Source organism: Ovis canadensis, chromosome 1, assembly GCF_042477335.2.
Source record: "Ovis canadensis isolate MfBH-ARS-UI-01 breed Bighorn chromosome 1, ARS-UI_OviCan_v2, whole genome shotgun sequence".
Taxonomy (NCBI): Eukaryota; Metazoa; Chordata; class Mammalia; order Artiodactyla; family Bovidae; genus Ovis; species Ovis canadensis.
The window spans coordinates 157,215,716-157,230,388 of record NC_091245.1 but is presented as its reverse complement, the minus strand read 5'-3'; the positions used below and the strand labels follow the sequence as shown (position 1 = coordinate 157,230,388).

The 14,673-nt window shown below is 35.3% G+C and overlaps 1 protein-coding gene across 3 annotated transcripts in view; it reads right to left on the bottom strand.

The window, feature by feature from the left end:
- Positions 1-14,673, bottom strand: part of CADM2 (cell adhesion molecule 2) — a 1,299,579-nt gene that overhangs the window by 140,533 nt on the left and 1,144,373 nt on the right. For all 3 annotated transcript variants that reach the window (XM_069578719.1, XM_069578709.1, XM_069578730.1), the window contains exon 6: positions 11,863-11,953. In XM_069578719.1, coding sequence (XP_069434820.1) covers positions 11,863-11,953 — 91 coding nt within the window. The remainder of the gene's footprint in view (positions 1-11,862; positions 11,954-14,673) is intronic.

Below are 14,673 nucleotides of genomic sequence, written 5' to 3'. Positions count from 1 at the left end.
CATGGACAAAGAATCCCAATCCATGGGATTGCAAAAAGTCGGACATAATGCAATTCAGTTTTTAAATCTGAAGTGTATTTAATTCACAATGTTCTTAGTTTCAAGTGTAAGCCTGTCAGAATTTAAAAGTGGGGGGTGGCAGTTAAAATTGATCTGATGACTCATTAATGTCACTTTTTGAAACTTCGAATTTGTGCCCTACTGCAGCTCCTATGGTCTCTAGGTCATTTTGTGCCTATGTGCAGTACGCAATGTACTCAGTTGCTCAGTCATGTCTCTGCAACCCCACGGACTGTAGCCCACCAGGCTCTTCTGTCCCTGCAACCCTCATTTCTTGCATCCCTGCATTGGCAGGTGGATTTTTTACCACTAGAGGCACCTGGGAAAGCCCCTTTGTCCCTAAACTCAAAACTATTATAGTTTTAATCTTGTTTCCTTATGGTCACCTCACTATGTTCATCTGTGTACCTGTAATTTTCAGGGGTGGTGCTGAAGTCCATCACAGCTCACCATTTTAAGAAAAATCTGCTGATCACAAGTCACAAGAGTCTGTCCTTTTCTCCTGCCTTTTTTCAATTTTATCTCTCTCTCTCCTTTCTCCTTTCCTTAAAATTTCCCAGAGATTTCTGGTACTTTGTATTTGAAAGAGTTTGGCTTTCAAGGCTATCAACAATCACTGACAGACTCTCTTCATTCTAATTGGAGGTATTTGCACATGTTCACTTTCTACAGTTTGGGAACTTGCTGTTTAAATCTTTTTCAAACTTCAAAGTTTAGAGGTTCATGAATGATAAAGTTATATCTAGAAAAGTGAGTCATTATATACCATACTGTGTTAAAACACATATAATGCAAGAAAATTTCTTTAGGTCATTCAAATAAATGGCTTTTCACAGTATAAAAATTTCCTCAGTTGCACCATTAATTGAAATAATACTAAATATATGCAGTGATTCTGAATTAATTCACATTTTGTTCTCTACATTTATTTGCAAAAATTATAGTCAAGAGATTTACCACAAGCACAAAGTAATGCACTTCAGAGTAAGCTAACTGGTGATCACTAGAAGGATATTATTAATAACTATAGCTTTATGAAACAAATAATATTATGGGAAAAAATGCAAAAAGAAAAAGCAATTCTTATTGAATGGGACTTGTTGAGCAATGGGTTAACATGCTTCTCAATCAAGGATAAAGTATAATATTTCAACTTTTATACATTAAGAGTGATTTTTGTTTCTATACCTTTTCTACAATTACCATTTTGATGACTGTTTTATACAAACACAAAAGCAGTGTTTACAGAGCTTTAAATAAAGGGTAACATGCTTAGGTGCAATCTCATAATTAATATATCAAAAAAACAGATTTTAAAGTCCATGAGCTCAAAAATTTAATCAAGTAAATGATGACATCGCTCCACAATGGGGTCTTAAAAATAGAGAGGATTCTTTAGTGTTGGAGTTTTCCACTGAACATTTACATAATCCCTCAAAATAACTGGGTTTCTGTTGCAAGAAAATTGCTTACCTGGAAATGTTCAAAAGTACATTTCCTCTATGGATCTATAATCATGATTCTGCAAGCTCTCGTGTGACTTTCATGAGACATAGGCTCATTTAATTGAAAATGATTGAGTGCCCAGCACACCACAGATGCCCAGCCTAAATAACAGCAGTGGAGATTACCAGGAGTCAGCTTCTTGTTTCAAAAACAAAAACAAATATATTCGGTCTCATTTCCAAGATAACCACTTATGTGTTTCCAGAGTGTCAATGTGTGATTAAATTTTGAAGCCATGAGATGGAAGCAAAAGACCATATGGGCCTCAGAAAAGCAATTCATATGAAAGGACAGCACATGGATATATATATATATATTTTAAATTATGAGCACTTAGAACTAATTGCCCAGTATTATTCCTTTAAAACACTTTACAAAAAAACTGATTATACTGCCTTTAATTTTTAATTAATTAATTGAGACAAGTTTATACCTCTCTAGATATCAGGACACAAAGTGGGGGGAAAAATGATTTAAATTCTCTGTAACATGTATCAATGAAGGACTAACTTTATGAGAGTTTGTAGATGAGTCCCTCATTATGTTTATTCCACGAATTATTTTGGTGACGTATTAAGGATTGCTTTTAGCAAGAAAGACACACTGTGGGGGAGTGTTCTCTTTGAGCTTCCTGCTTATTATAGTCAACCCCTGAGGCTGTGCATTGTAGTCTAATACACTGGTATTATGTTTGCATTGATATTGTTTTGTAGTTACAATGTGCAGGCCTAATCATCTCAAATATATAAAATTAAGAGCATAATATAATTAGCTTTTTAAAAACAAACATTTAATAATGGAATAATTATTATGTACATAATCATAAAATCTAGGCAGAACTATTTAGATATATGTAGAAATTCTTTATATAATATTTGGATATGCCAATGCAGGTTTCATTCATAACTGATAATCTTCTATAATTAACTAAAACGTAGGCATTCCTAAAGTTTATAAGAACTTTCTCATCCTTGTCAACTTCCCTGGGTTATCCTGAAAAGCCAACATGACAGAAGTGAAAATACTGTGAAAGTAAGAAAATGTAACCATCAGTGATGTTAAAATTTCTTAAAGTGTTTTTGTAATCCCCATTCTATCATTTATTTACTGTGTGACTAGAAAAGGTCATATAACCTCCACAAGGCCCACTGTCCTTATCGATAAAATGAAAACAGTCTAAGGGTCTTTGTAAACCTTTTACAACAGGGTAATTTGTGGTTAAAATAAGACTAGCATAAGGGAACTGGGAAACTTATGCTAGAACGAGGCTTTATACATTGCAAACCCTGGATTATCAACCACTCATGAACCATGTTATTCACTTAGTCTTGGTTTCTTAAAACCTTCCAGATCTCTTCTTTAGCTTTCTGCCAAACTAGCTAATGGTTAATCTCTTTCATCCCAGCTGAACTTCTTCATAGCAATAACTTTTCCACTTTGGGGAACCAGAACTCATTCTCTACCCATTCTAGTCCTTTCCAATTTTTCTAAGTGTTTTTTCTACCATAACAGTATGGAGGGGCTATTCCTATGTCCCAGGACTTTCTCATTTCTAGCCACATTTTATTCCTTAACAACTATTCATGCCTCTGTCTTTCTTTTCTATAGCTCATTATTATTATCATGATTATTATTATTAAACCTCAACAAAACTGCCATGCTGCCTGCCAGTTTTGCCATGACTTTAGTTTGGATTCCTTTGCTATTCAAACATGCTTTGAAAAGTCACAGATCATCATCAAAGAATGTGTTTATTCTGCTTATTACCTTGAATTTCAGAACTATGGAAGAAGTGTGAGATAATAACTCTGTTCCCAGGGTTGCCATAGTAGCCCAGTATCAGCACATATATTAAATACGTAAGCAAGACTTCTAAGTTTAAAAGTTGGTGAGGTACACTGTGTACTTTTTGACAAAATAATAACTTATCATCCTCATGGCTATTACTTATTATGAAATTACTTGGAGGCTGAAAGTGTTTTAAATATGGAAATATATGCGCAATTTGTTTATAAGGTTTTATTTTCTAATTTTAGAGAATAAAAAATACTTGGTATATTTACATTGGCAAACTATGGGCTTTGGGGTAAAAATGATAGGTTCATATAGATTCACTGTACTAAACATACCACTGCCATGAGGGATGTCAATAGTAGGACAGGTTGGACATGAGTGGGGATGAAGGTCACAGGGAAAATCTGCACTTTCCATTCAGTTTTACTGTGAACCTAAAAAGTAAAGTTTATTAACTAAAAAAAAATTGATTTGATTACGTGACTTTTTCAAGATCAGTCAGGCCACAGATATCTACAGATTTATAATTCAAAGTTACTTCCATTTCTCTTTCTACCACTCACACAGCTTTTTCTACCCCAGAGCATGATAACTTAGGCATTATATCTGAACATAAACAGAGACCTAGATGATTATTTAGTAGGCTTTCTATAGTACAGATGGAAGGAGAGAGACAATTATTGTGTAATTAACATCTGTTAGCATTAGGTCAAATCATATTAAATTGTTATCACTATAGATCATAGTCTTTTCTCAAAATTTGGGAAAGAAAAATCAAAATGGAGCCTGTATTGCTGATAGAGTTCCCTAAAGTGGAGCCAGGAGGCTATTAAGAATTGTGACTTTTACATATCTCAGCCTGAATGGGATCTAACTTTTTGATCTGTTATTGTCCTAGTTAATGTATACAGATCATCAGCTAGAAACTCAAGATAATTATTGGATCCATATCCTAAAATAACTTGTAGTAGTCTATCTACTTATTCAACTATCCTAAAATAATACGTGTTTCCTTACATACAAATATTTCCTGATTCACGTCAGAAACAGTTACAATTCTCAGCAGGCAACTTTTAACAACCTCATGGCTTTTTGGCTTTACAAGCCCCTGATTTTTTCTCTTCACCTGAACACTCTTTTGGTTTAACCAGAATCTCTGTCTACTGAATTGTAATTTCTAAGATCCCAAACAAACTATTTTATTATTTGCAGCCTTCTGCACTGTTTTTCAGTTGACAAATTCAAATTTTGTTCTGTTTGGGGTAGAACATTTCACTTGGCATAAATTGCTTTCTTTAACTCCTGGTTGTTTTCCTCATTTCTTTGGGCTGTGATTGGATTATGTGACAGGAAATAATCTGTGATTTGTAAAAAGGTACATATTAGACTGAAGAAAAAAAAAAACAGATGATATAAAACTGTTTTGCCTTAATGTACAATGCATTTTTAAATCTCTGTTATGCTAACAGGACAATGCACCAGTATGTTCTTAACAGATTCCTTCTTAAATTCTAGATCATTTTGAAAACGGATGTGTTCCTCTAAGTGTTCCCTTAAAACACCTCACTATAACATGTGATCTATCTTCTTAAGGATTAAAATCTTTCCTCTTATACAGAATAGCAATGGTATGTGCAATGCAATTACATAAACTACAGTCATATCAAGAACATAAAAAAATTGTGGTTACCAGAGGTAAAACAATAAATATAACATGAACATAATGCTGGAGGTATGGAAAAATTTATCAATACTTATAATTATTTTCTTTTATAGAATAAATACCAAATATACATTTATTTGGCCTACTTATTAGAGTGTTTTAGACATTTGATTAAAATGAATGATGATTATTTAGCTATAGCATGTAGAGAGCAACCCCACACCATTTAAAGTCATAATTTTATTATAATATAACATCTTTTTTTCCACCTGTACTTCTATAAATGGAGAACAGTGCTGCCTGAAAGCTGTCTGGGAATTCAGCCAAAGAAATAAGAGGTTGCAAAAACTCTAGGGACTTGAAAGAAAAGTAGCTGGCATTAGCTTGGTCCTCACTTTAAACTAAAATTAAAATAAAAGACAGACATGTACAGTAATCTCTCTTTTAAAGAAAAAATAGAATGCCTCTATAGTAATGTCAAGTGGAACAATTTGATCCTGGCCCAAGTTATACAGCTGTTCCACAGCAAAATAGCAAAAGGCTTCAGTCCAAAGCAGGCAAATAAGGCATGATTGTTCATAAACAGTCACTGGGGCCCTCACATTTAGAACAAAGAAAACAGCGTTAGCATACAGGAGGCCAGGTTAGGAACATGAGTCTCAGTATGAGATGAGTCACACCATCGTTTTGTGACTTATACAAAAAGCAGCGGTGAGTTTTTTGTCTATTAACTTGCATAATAATCATTAATTGATTCATTCTTTAGGAAATCATATATTGGTCAAATATTTTTAAGAAACAAAAATTTGTTCATGGGTTAAAGAAATTATTGAAGTCAGCAACAAAATGTGAAGAAATCATAGATTTATTATCCGTTCCCGATTCTCACCTGCTCATTAAAGGGGGATCAGATAAATGGTAATAATAACAGAAATTAGGTACTTCAGGAGTCAACTAGAAGCGTAGAAGCTAAGGCACAGTGTTGCTTCTCAGTGAATCCAAAATAACAGAATGAGGAATCAGGTGTAATGGAGAACTTTGACTGTGATTAACAGAATAAAATAGGAAATTCTAACCTGACCCTTGGGTAAATGTGATATTACAACTTCATTTTTACTCATACTCTTTACAGGCTCTTTCGATCCTATCTAAAATACGAACAGTCTCTCTACTATTTTTTTTTTTTAATCTTAAAACTTCTGTTTGATGCAGCATTCTTTTCTCAGCCCTTTTCAATTTTTCATGATTCATTTTCTGAAATGGGTTGGCTTCTCATTTTCTTTGCCTTCCCATCACCTAACTCCCTGATTGTTGTTGTTATTGTTCTGTCACTAAGTTGTATCTGTCCCTATGCGAACCCACGAACTGAAACACACCAGGCTCCTCTGTTCTCCACTATCTTCCACAGTTCGTTCAGATTCATTACAACTGAGTTGGTAATGCTATCTATCCATCTAATCCTCTGCTGCCCCCTCCTCCTTTTGCGTTCAGTCTTTCCCAGCATCAGAATCTTTTCCCATGGGTCAGCTCTTCACATCAGGTGGCCACAATATTGGAGCTTCAGCTTCAGTAACAATCCTTCCAATGAATATTCAGGGTTGGTTTCCTTTCGGATTGACTGGTTTGATCTCCTTGCACTTCTAGGGACTCTCGAGAGTCTTCTCCAGCACCACAATTCTAAAGCGTCAGTTCTTCTTTGGCACTTAAGCTTTTTTATGGTCCAACTCTTAAATCCATACGTAACTACTAGAAAAACCATAGCTTTGACTATAATAACTCCCTGATTAATCCATTTCAGTTCCCTTTCTGTTCTATTTGCTCTAGTGAGATTTGTTTTCTTCATAATCAGAAAGAGTATTCTCTTATTGTTTTGGCCCTAACTGCCTCATCTGGCATTGTTGGAGATGGAATGTAAACTAGAGAGGCTACCAATGAGACTGTCTTTAAAGATGCTAATGTCTTCATTTGTAGGAAATGACAGTTACTTTGAAAATGCAGAAGGGTGGATTTTAACAGAATTGGGACACTAGAGAAGTAGTGGCCTAAAGGCAAAAGGGAGTCAGAGAATTTGGCTATATCTTTAATGTCAATGGCCTGAAGGTCTACAAGGAAAGAAGAGAGTTGGGAATAAGAATATAATACAAGTGAATAAGTCAGTGTACATTTACTTTTGGACCATAGCATATAGAATAAAACAGTATGATCTATAACGATAAAGACTGAATATAATAATCATTTTAACCCATACAGAGCTTAGGAGCTAATTGCTCAGAAGACACTATACTAATTAGAGAATTTTCTATATGACTGTAAACTGTGCTAGAAATGGTCAGCTTGGTATGAATTTGGCAAGTTTCCAGAATGAGCATAAATACAGAAGAAAGTCTGATACAAAAAAAAATAGCAACAGTGAAATGTGTTTCGAGATGAGCCAGTTCTCAAGCATCTAGAGCTTCAGCATCAGTGCTGCTCATTATTGTAGGACCAATCCTATTTTTTCAAAAGTGACTTTGACTAACATAAGTGACAATGACTAACATAAGTGACATTGACTAACATAAGTGACAATTTAGACTCAGCAGTTGAAGTAGCAGAAAATAGCTGAAGAAATGTAATCTTTGGGCAATGATTGAACTGAGGGTTTGTTTTTTTTTTTTAACTTATAACATCATTCTTTTATTTCTAAAGAAGATCTCTAACTTGGGTATTGATAGCAAGGAAAGGTTACTGTTTGGTTCTTGTTGCTTATAATGACAATTAGGTTTTGATCAGCATTCAAACTTGGACACTAGGTAAATGACATGAACTTAAGTTTAAATCCTGACTCATCCATTTAAAATCTGGATGGATTGGGAAAATTGATTAACACTGAGCTTTAGTTTTCCTTTTTGTAAAATAAGAAGCCTTCTTATTTCCATTGCTGATGGCAAAGTGATATTAATCAGGATCTTTCTGAGAAAGATGACATTTTCTATTTCTTAAACTTCTGGGGCCTTTGTATTTTTAAGTAAAATAAATATATGAGATTACTATTTTTCATTCATCTGCAGTGCAAAGGATTATTGCATATCCAAGCTTATTTCCAGGTAACTGAAACAGAGACCCACAATAAGGCACTTTCATTCAGCCATATCTGAGCTGAGGAAAATGGATTATTTACATAACTAATTACATAGATCACAACATAAGTATTCACTGAAAAAAAAAAGATAGTGAAAGTGGATATAGAATTAAAGAGAAGATCACTGACAGGTAACTATGTGCTATTTGAGCTGGAATGTATTAATTCTCAAGCATTCTATATATTATACTTCCCATCTTCACCTCATTTAATTGTGTAAGTTGTACACATATTCCACATGTACACATACGTATTTTGGGGCAGAACTATGGAGAGAAGGTAAAAGTCAAACTCCTTTGCTATGTCCTGACCCCGATCATGTTTCTTCTTCATATCTCCAAATGCTGACCTCTGAGGTTACAGGAGAAAAAGAAGCAAAAGAGAGAGACAGGGAGAAGGGAAGAGGGAGAAATGGGGGAAAAAATCAAAAGGAATAAGAGAGGAAATGGAAGGGAAAGTTAGGAAAGAACCTCCGGTATGACAAATAGAGAATTGGGAGTAAAGAAATTGGATTTCATTATGTCTAAAGCAGACTAGGTGATGGAATTCCAGTGGAGCTATTTCAAAACCTGAAAGATGATGCTATGAAAGTGCTGCACTCAATATGCCAGCAAATTTGGAAAACTCAGCAGTGGCCACAGGACTGGAAAAGGTCAGTTGTCATTCCAATCCCAAAGAAAGGCAATGCCAAAGAATGCTCAAACTACCGCACAATTGCACTCATCTCACACGCTAGTAAAGTAACGCTCAAAATTCTCCAAGCCAGGCTTCAGCAATACGTGAACCGTGAACTTCGCGATGATCAAGCTGGTTTTAGAAAAGATAGAGGAACCAGAGATCAAATTGTCAACATCCGCTGGATCATGGAAAAAGCAAGAGAGTTCCAGAAAAACATCTATTTCTGCTTTCTTGACTATGCCAAAGCCTTTGACTGTGTGGATCACAATAAACTGTGGACAATTCTGAAAGAGATGGGAATACCAGACCACCTGACCTGCCTCTTGCGAAATCTGTATGCAGGCCAGGAAGCAACAGTTAGAACTGGACATGGAACAACAGACTGGTTCCAAATAGGAAAAGAAGTACGTCAAGGCTATATATTGTCACCCTGCTTATTTAATTTATATGCAGAGTACATCATGAGAAATGCTGGACTGGAAGAAACACAAGCTAGAATCAAGATTGCTGGGAGAAATATCAATAACCTCAGATACGCAGATGACACCACCCTTATGGCAGAAAGTGGAGAGGAACTAAAAAGCCTCTTGATGAAAGTAAAAGAGGAGAGCGAAAAAGTTGGCTTAAAGCTCAACATTCAGAAAATGAAGATCATGGCATCTGGTCCCATCACACCATGGGAAATAGATAGGGAAACAGTGGAAACAGTGTCAGACTTTATTTTTCTGGGCTCCAAAATCACTGCAGATGGTGATTGCAGCCATGAAATTAAAAGACGCTTACTCCTTGGAAGAAAGGTTATGAGCAAACTAGATAGTATCTTCAAAAGCAGAGCCATTACTTTGCCAACTAAGGTCCGTCTAGTCAAGGCTATGGTTTTTCCAGTAGTCATGTATGGTTGTGAGAGTTGGGCTGCGAAGAAGGCTGAGTGCCGAGGAATGATTCTTTTGAACTGTGGTGTTGGAGAAGACTCTTGAGAGTCCTTTGCACTGCAAAGAGATTCAACCAGTCCATTCTGAAGGAGATCAGCCCTGTGATTTCTTTGGAAGGAATGATGCTAAAGCTGAAGCTCCAGTACTTTGGTCACCTCATGGGAAGAGTTGACTCATTGGAAAAGACTTTGATGCTGGGAGGGATTGGGGGCAGGAGAAGAAGGGGATGGCAGAGGATGAGATGGCTGGATGGCATCACTGACTCGATGGACGCCAGGGAGGCCTGGCGTGCTGCAATTCATGGGGTCGCAAAGAGTCGGACACGACTGAGCAAATGGACTGAAAGCAGACTAGAGCTGATTACATTTCTTTCTTAGTTAAAGTACTGAATGATTAAGTGAAAGTCACAGTCAAGTCTGACTCTTACAGTTCATGGAATTCTCCAGGCCAGAATACTGGAGTGGGTAACCTTCCCCTTCTCCAGGGGATCATCCCAACCCAGGGATCAAACCCAGGTCTCCCCATTTCAGGCAGATTCTTTACCAACTGAGCTATGAGGGAAGCCCCTAAAATACTGAACTTATAGCTAAAAGTCTGCTGTAGCTGTAATACTGAAATGCAGTCACATTTAGAGAGCATACTAGTTGATAGTTGAAAAGTGTTTTGTATAAGCAATTTAAGCTTATCAGTGGTAAAAACTATGAAAGTGAATTGCACAGGATATATAGAGTAGAGCTACTAAAATGTTTCTTTAAAGAAAAAATGGTTAAATTGGCAAAATGCTCTTTGTCAGTATATTTTTAATCTCTAGAAAATAATTACTGGAAGAGAGAAGAGTTCTAAAATATCAATTCTGTAATTCTGTAACAACAAAAGCATGAATTCACATAGTGTGTTAAAAAATATAAGACAATAAAATTCAGGAAGCTGAAATTTCAGGCTTCTGTATTAAAATTACTTTAGAAAAGTTTCACATGTGTTACTATGAAATCTACACTTAAATATAAATGTTATTAGAAAAAAATTTTTAGTAAATAAGTTTGATTTGCACAAAAACTATCCCATACAGTTATATATGTTTCTTGTTGTTGTTTAGTCAAAGTTGTTTCTGACTCTTTGAGACCTCATGGACGGTAGCCTGCTAGGCTTCTCTGTCCATGGGATTTCCCAGGCAAGAACACTGGAGTGGTTAGCCATTTCCTTCTCCAAGGGATCTTCCTGAATCAGGGATGGAACCAGCATTTCATGTATTGGCAGGTGGATTCTTTACCACCTGGGAAGCCTATAGTTACATACAGAGAACAATAAAATACCTCCCATTATAATTTAAACAGAAATGCAAATCAATGGAAATATCTTAGAAGATCAAATAAATGACTTTCAGTTCCAAGTAGAGTGTTACCATAGAGTGATCAGAGCACTTTCCAAAGAAATAATCCTTATTTGACATCCCATACTTGAATTTTCTATTAATATATTTTCTATTGATATATTTCCAAGAGTTAACTTTCTATAAACATGAATGTCAAACATAAAATTTTAGAGTCAAAGCGATGTTAGAACTCATTATGCTAAAAGTGAAATCTCTTTTTAATTGAAAATATTTAGTCTCTGACCCTTTCATTCACATTAGCTCCAATTATAACACATCAACAAATTATGTCTCATGGGGTTACATTAAAAGTGTAGATTTGATTTCTCTTATGAAAATGATTTTCCATGTAACTAAAACATGGACATATTTTGAGGATTCAATGTTTTCAGAGCTTTTCATGAGAGAATTAAATTCAGCATATGTGACTTCTATCAATCTGATGATGTGAAAACAGTGATTGATGAAGTCTATACTCCTTTCAAATTGAAATAGTGGGGAAAAAAGGGGGGGGGATCTCGGTTGGAAATCTTCCCAGAAATTTCACTAAATGATAAAATACAAGACCAATCTTCCACAGACACTTAATGAAGACATGGTTCAGGGGGATTTCTTTTCTGAGATCATTTTGCCCAGCAAGAAAAGACATAAATTGTGGATTTTTGCAGTTAAATCCTGCAATCAAAGCAAGATAGGATAAAAAGTAAAAATTTTTATTGCTCATTAAATCACTTACAGTGGTTTTCCTTTGGATTCACAAGTCAAAATTAAAGGCTGTCCTTCTTGTGGAAAAGGAGTAGATGGTATAATCTTAACTGATGGTGTATCTAGAAAAAAAAAAGGAATATTAAGAAAGGTCATTAAACACATGTAAAGCTATATATTTAATAACTATATATCAGGGTATATGTTCAAGCCATTTCTTATAATTGTATATATTTATAAAAGGTCTCTTAGTGAAATAGGGTCTGAAGTTTAAGAAGCTACCATCCATCCAAGAAAAGCTTACAAAAATATCTGAGTACTTATGAGGGCCACTGCTGTATTATTTCTGAAATCTGAATTTAAAGGTGAAATTGCAAAAGTAGTTCAGATGAATATCAAGCATTTCATACAATTGTTTCTTCAACTATTATAGATGGCTATGAATACTATTATTATGGACTGAATGCATTTATGTACATTTGAATAACAACACTCTCATTGTTGCAGGAATACCAAGGACTCACAGTAAGAAACCCTAAAATAACTTGAGACCACTGTCTCACAAGAATTATGCAGAATCTTTTTGAAAATGCAGTAATGCCCCCCTTATCACACAGTTTGCTTCTTGTTGATGTATTACAAAACCAATACAATATTGTATAGTAATTAACCTCCAAGTAAAATAAATAAATTTATATTTAAAAAATTAAAAAAATAAATAAGGCACAGTTAGCAAATTATCTGAAATAGCTATTTAGAACATCAATAAATATTAAAATGTTGTTAACATAATTGTTAGAAAGTTATTTCCATTTAACAATAAAATCATCCTTGGTGCAAGAAGATACAAAAATACCTTGAGACATTTATATTTATAACTTTTATGCCATGTCAGTCATTTCAGTTCCTCAGTAGTGTCTGACTCTTAGCGACCACATGGACTGCAGCATGCCAGGCTTCCCTGTCCATCATCAACTCTCAGAGCTTATTCAAACTCATACCCACCGAGTTATGTCATGTAATGTCCTTTAACCAATCAGTCACTGTTTTTACATCATAATTACATTATGGAATCAATCATACTACATAGATAAAAAGGAAAATAAACTAGAAAAAAGAGTGTAAACAGGTTCATTCCTTTATGAGACATTGCTGGCCCTAGCTTTGTGTGGCTCCCAGTCAGCATGGAACTCTCTCCTTTTGTTTCCATATCTTCAACAATAAACAAAATAAGCTATGAATGCTCCATGAAGTCACAGCTATTCTCACCTTTCCCTTAGTTGTGAACTATCTTTAGGTTATATTCATACTCTGACTTTTATGGCAATTAAATAAGTATCAATCAATTGGGTACTGTTTAGGTTATTTGTCTAATTCAGGAAAGTATTCTGATTTGTCCTTAGAGAACAATGAACTGAAATTATAAAAAGAAAGAGGAAAGTGAAAGAGGAGAGTGAAAAAGCTGACTTAAAACTCAACATTCAAAAAACTAAGAACATGGCATCTGGTCCCATTACTCCTTGGCAAATAAATGGAGAAACAATGGAAACAGTGACAGACCTTATTTTCTTGGGTTCCAAAATCACTGCAGATGGTGACTGCAGCCATGAAATTAAAAGACCCTTGCTCCTTGAAAGAAAAGCTATGACCAACCTGGACAGCATATTAAAAAGCAGAGACATTACAGACAAAGGTCCATCTAGTCAAAGCTATGGTTTTTCCAGTAGTCATGTATGGATGTGAGAGTTGGACCATAAAGAAAGCTGAGCACAGAAGAATTGATGCTTTTGAACTGTGGTGTTGGAGAAGACTCTTGACAGTCCCATGGACAGCAAGATAAACCAGTCAATTGTAAGGGAAATTAGTCCTAAATATTCATTGGAAGGACTGATACTGAAGCTGAAGCTCCAATAGTTTGGCCACCTGATGCAAAGAACTGACTCATTTGAAAAGATCCTGATACTGGGAAAGACTGAAGGTGGGAGGAGAAGGGGATGACAGAAGATGAGATGGTTGAATAGCATTATCGACTCAATTTACATGAGTTTGAGCAAGCTCCAGGAGTTGGTGATGGACAGAGAAGCTTAGTGTGCTTCAGTCCATGGGACTGCAAACAGTTGGACACGACTGTGTGACTGAACTGAACTGAGAACAGTAAAGAAGATCCCATGGAAGGCCTTATATCATACTTATAAATTATTTATACTTTTCAAATACATTTTTTTCTAAATCCTCTAAAGAAAAAAATACATTGAAGACAATCAACAATAATATCCCATTTATAAATAGGCATGCCATGTATACCATGGTAAAATACTGTAGCATAAAATAAACCAGGAAGAAAAATTACTTCAAAGAAATATGATGTATATTGTCATATTTTTAAACAGTAGAGTCAGACACGACTGAAGTGACTTAACAGCAGCAGCAGCAGAAAAATAATTTAATAAAGAATTGAAATATACTCAAATTTTTATTACCATCATCATATTAATGGAACCAGTTACCATGATGATCATATAATTTTGCCCAAGTAGAACACTTTTAAAAGTGAAGAGGAAATATCTGTTTAATTATACAGAGAAACAAATATGAACCAGAATGATTCTGAGAAAATGAGGGCTATCATATTTTAAACTTTGACCATATGTAACATATACAAGGAGAAAGCAATGGCAGCCCACTCCAGTACTCTTGCCTGGAGAATCCCATGGATAGAGGAGCCTGGTGGGCTACAGTCCATGGGGTCACTAAGATTTGAACACAACTGAGCGACTTCACTTTGACTTTTCACTTTCATGCACTGGAGAAGGAAATGGCACCCCACTCCAGTGTTCTTGCC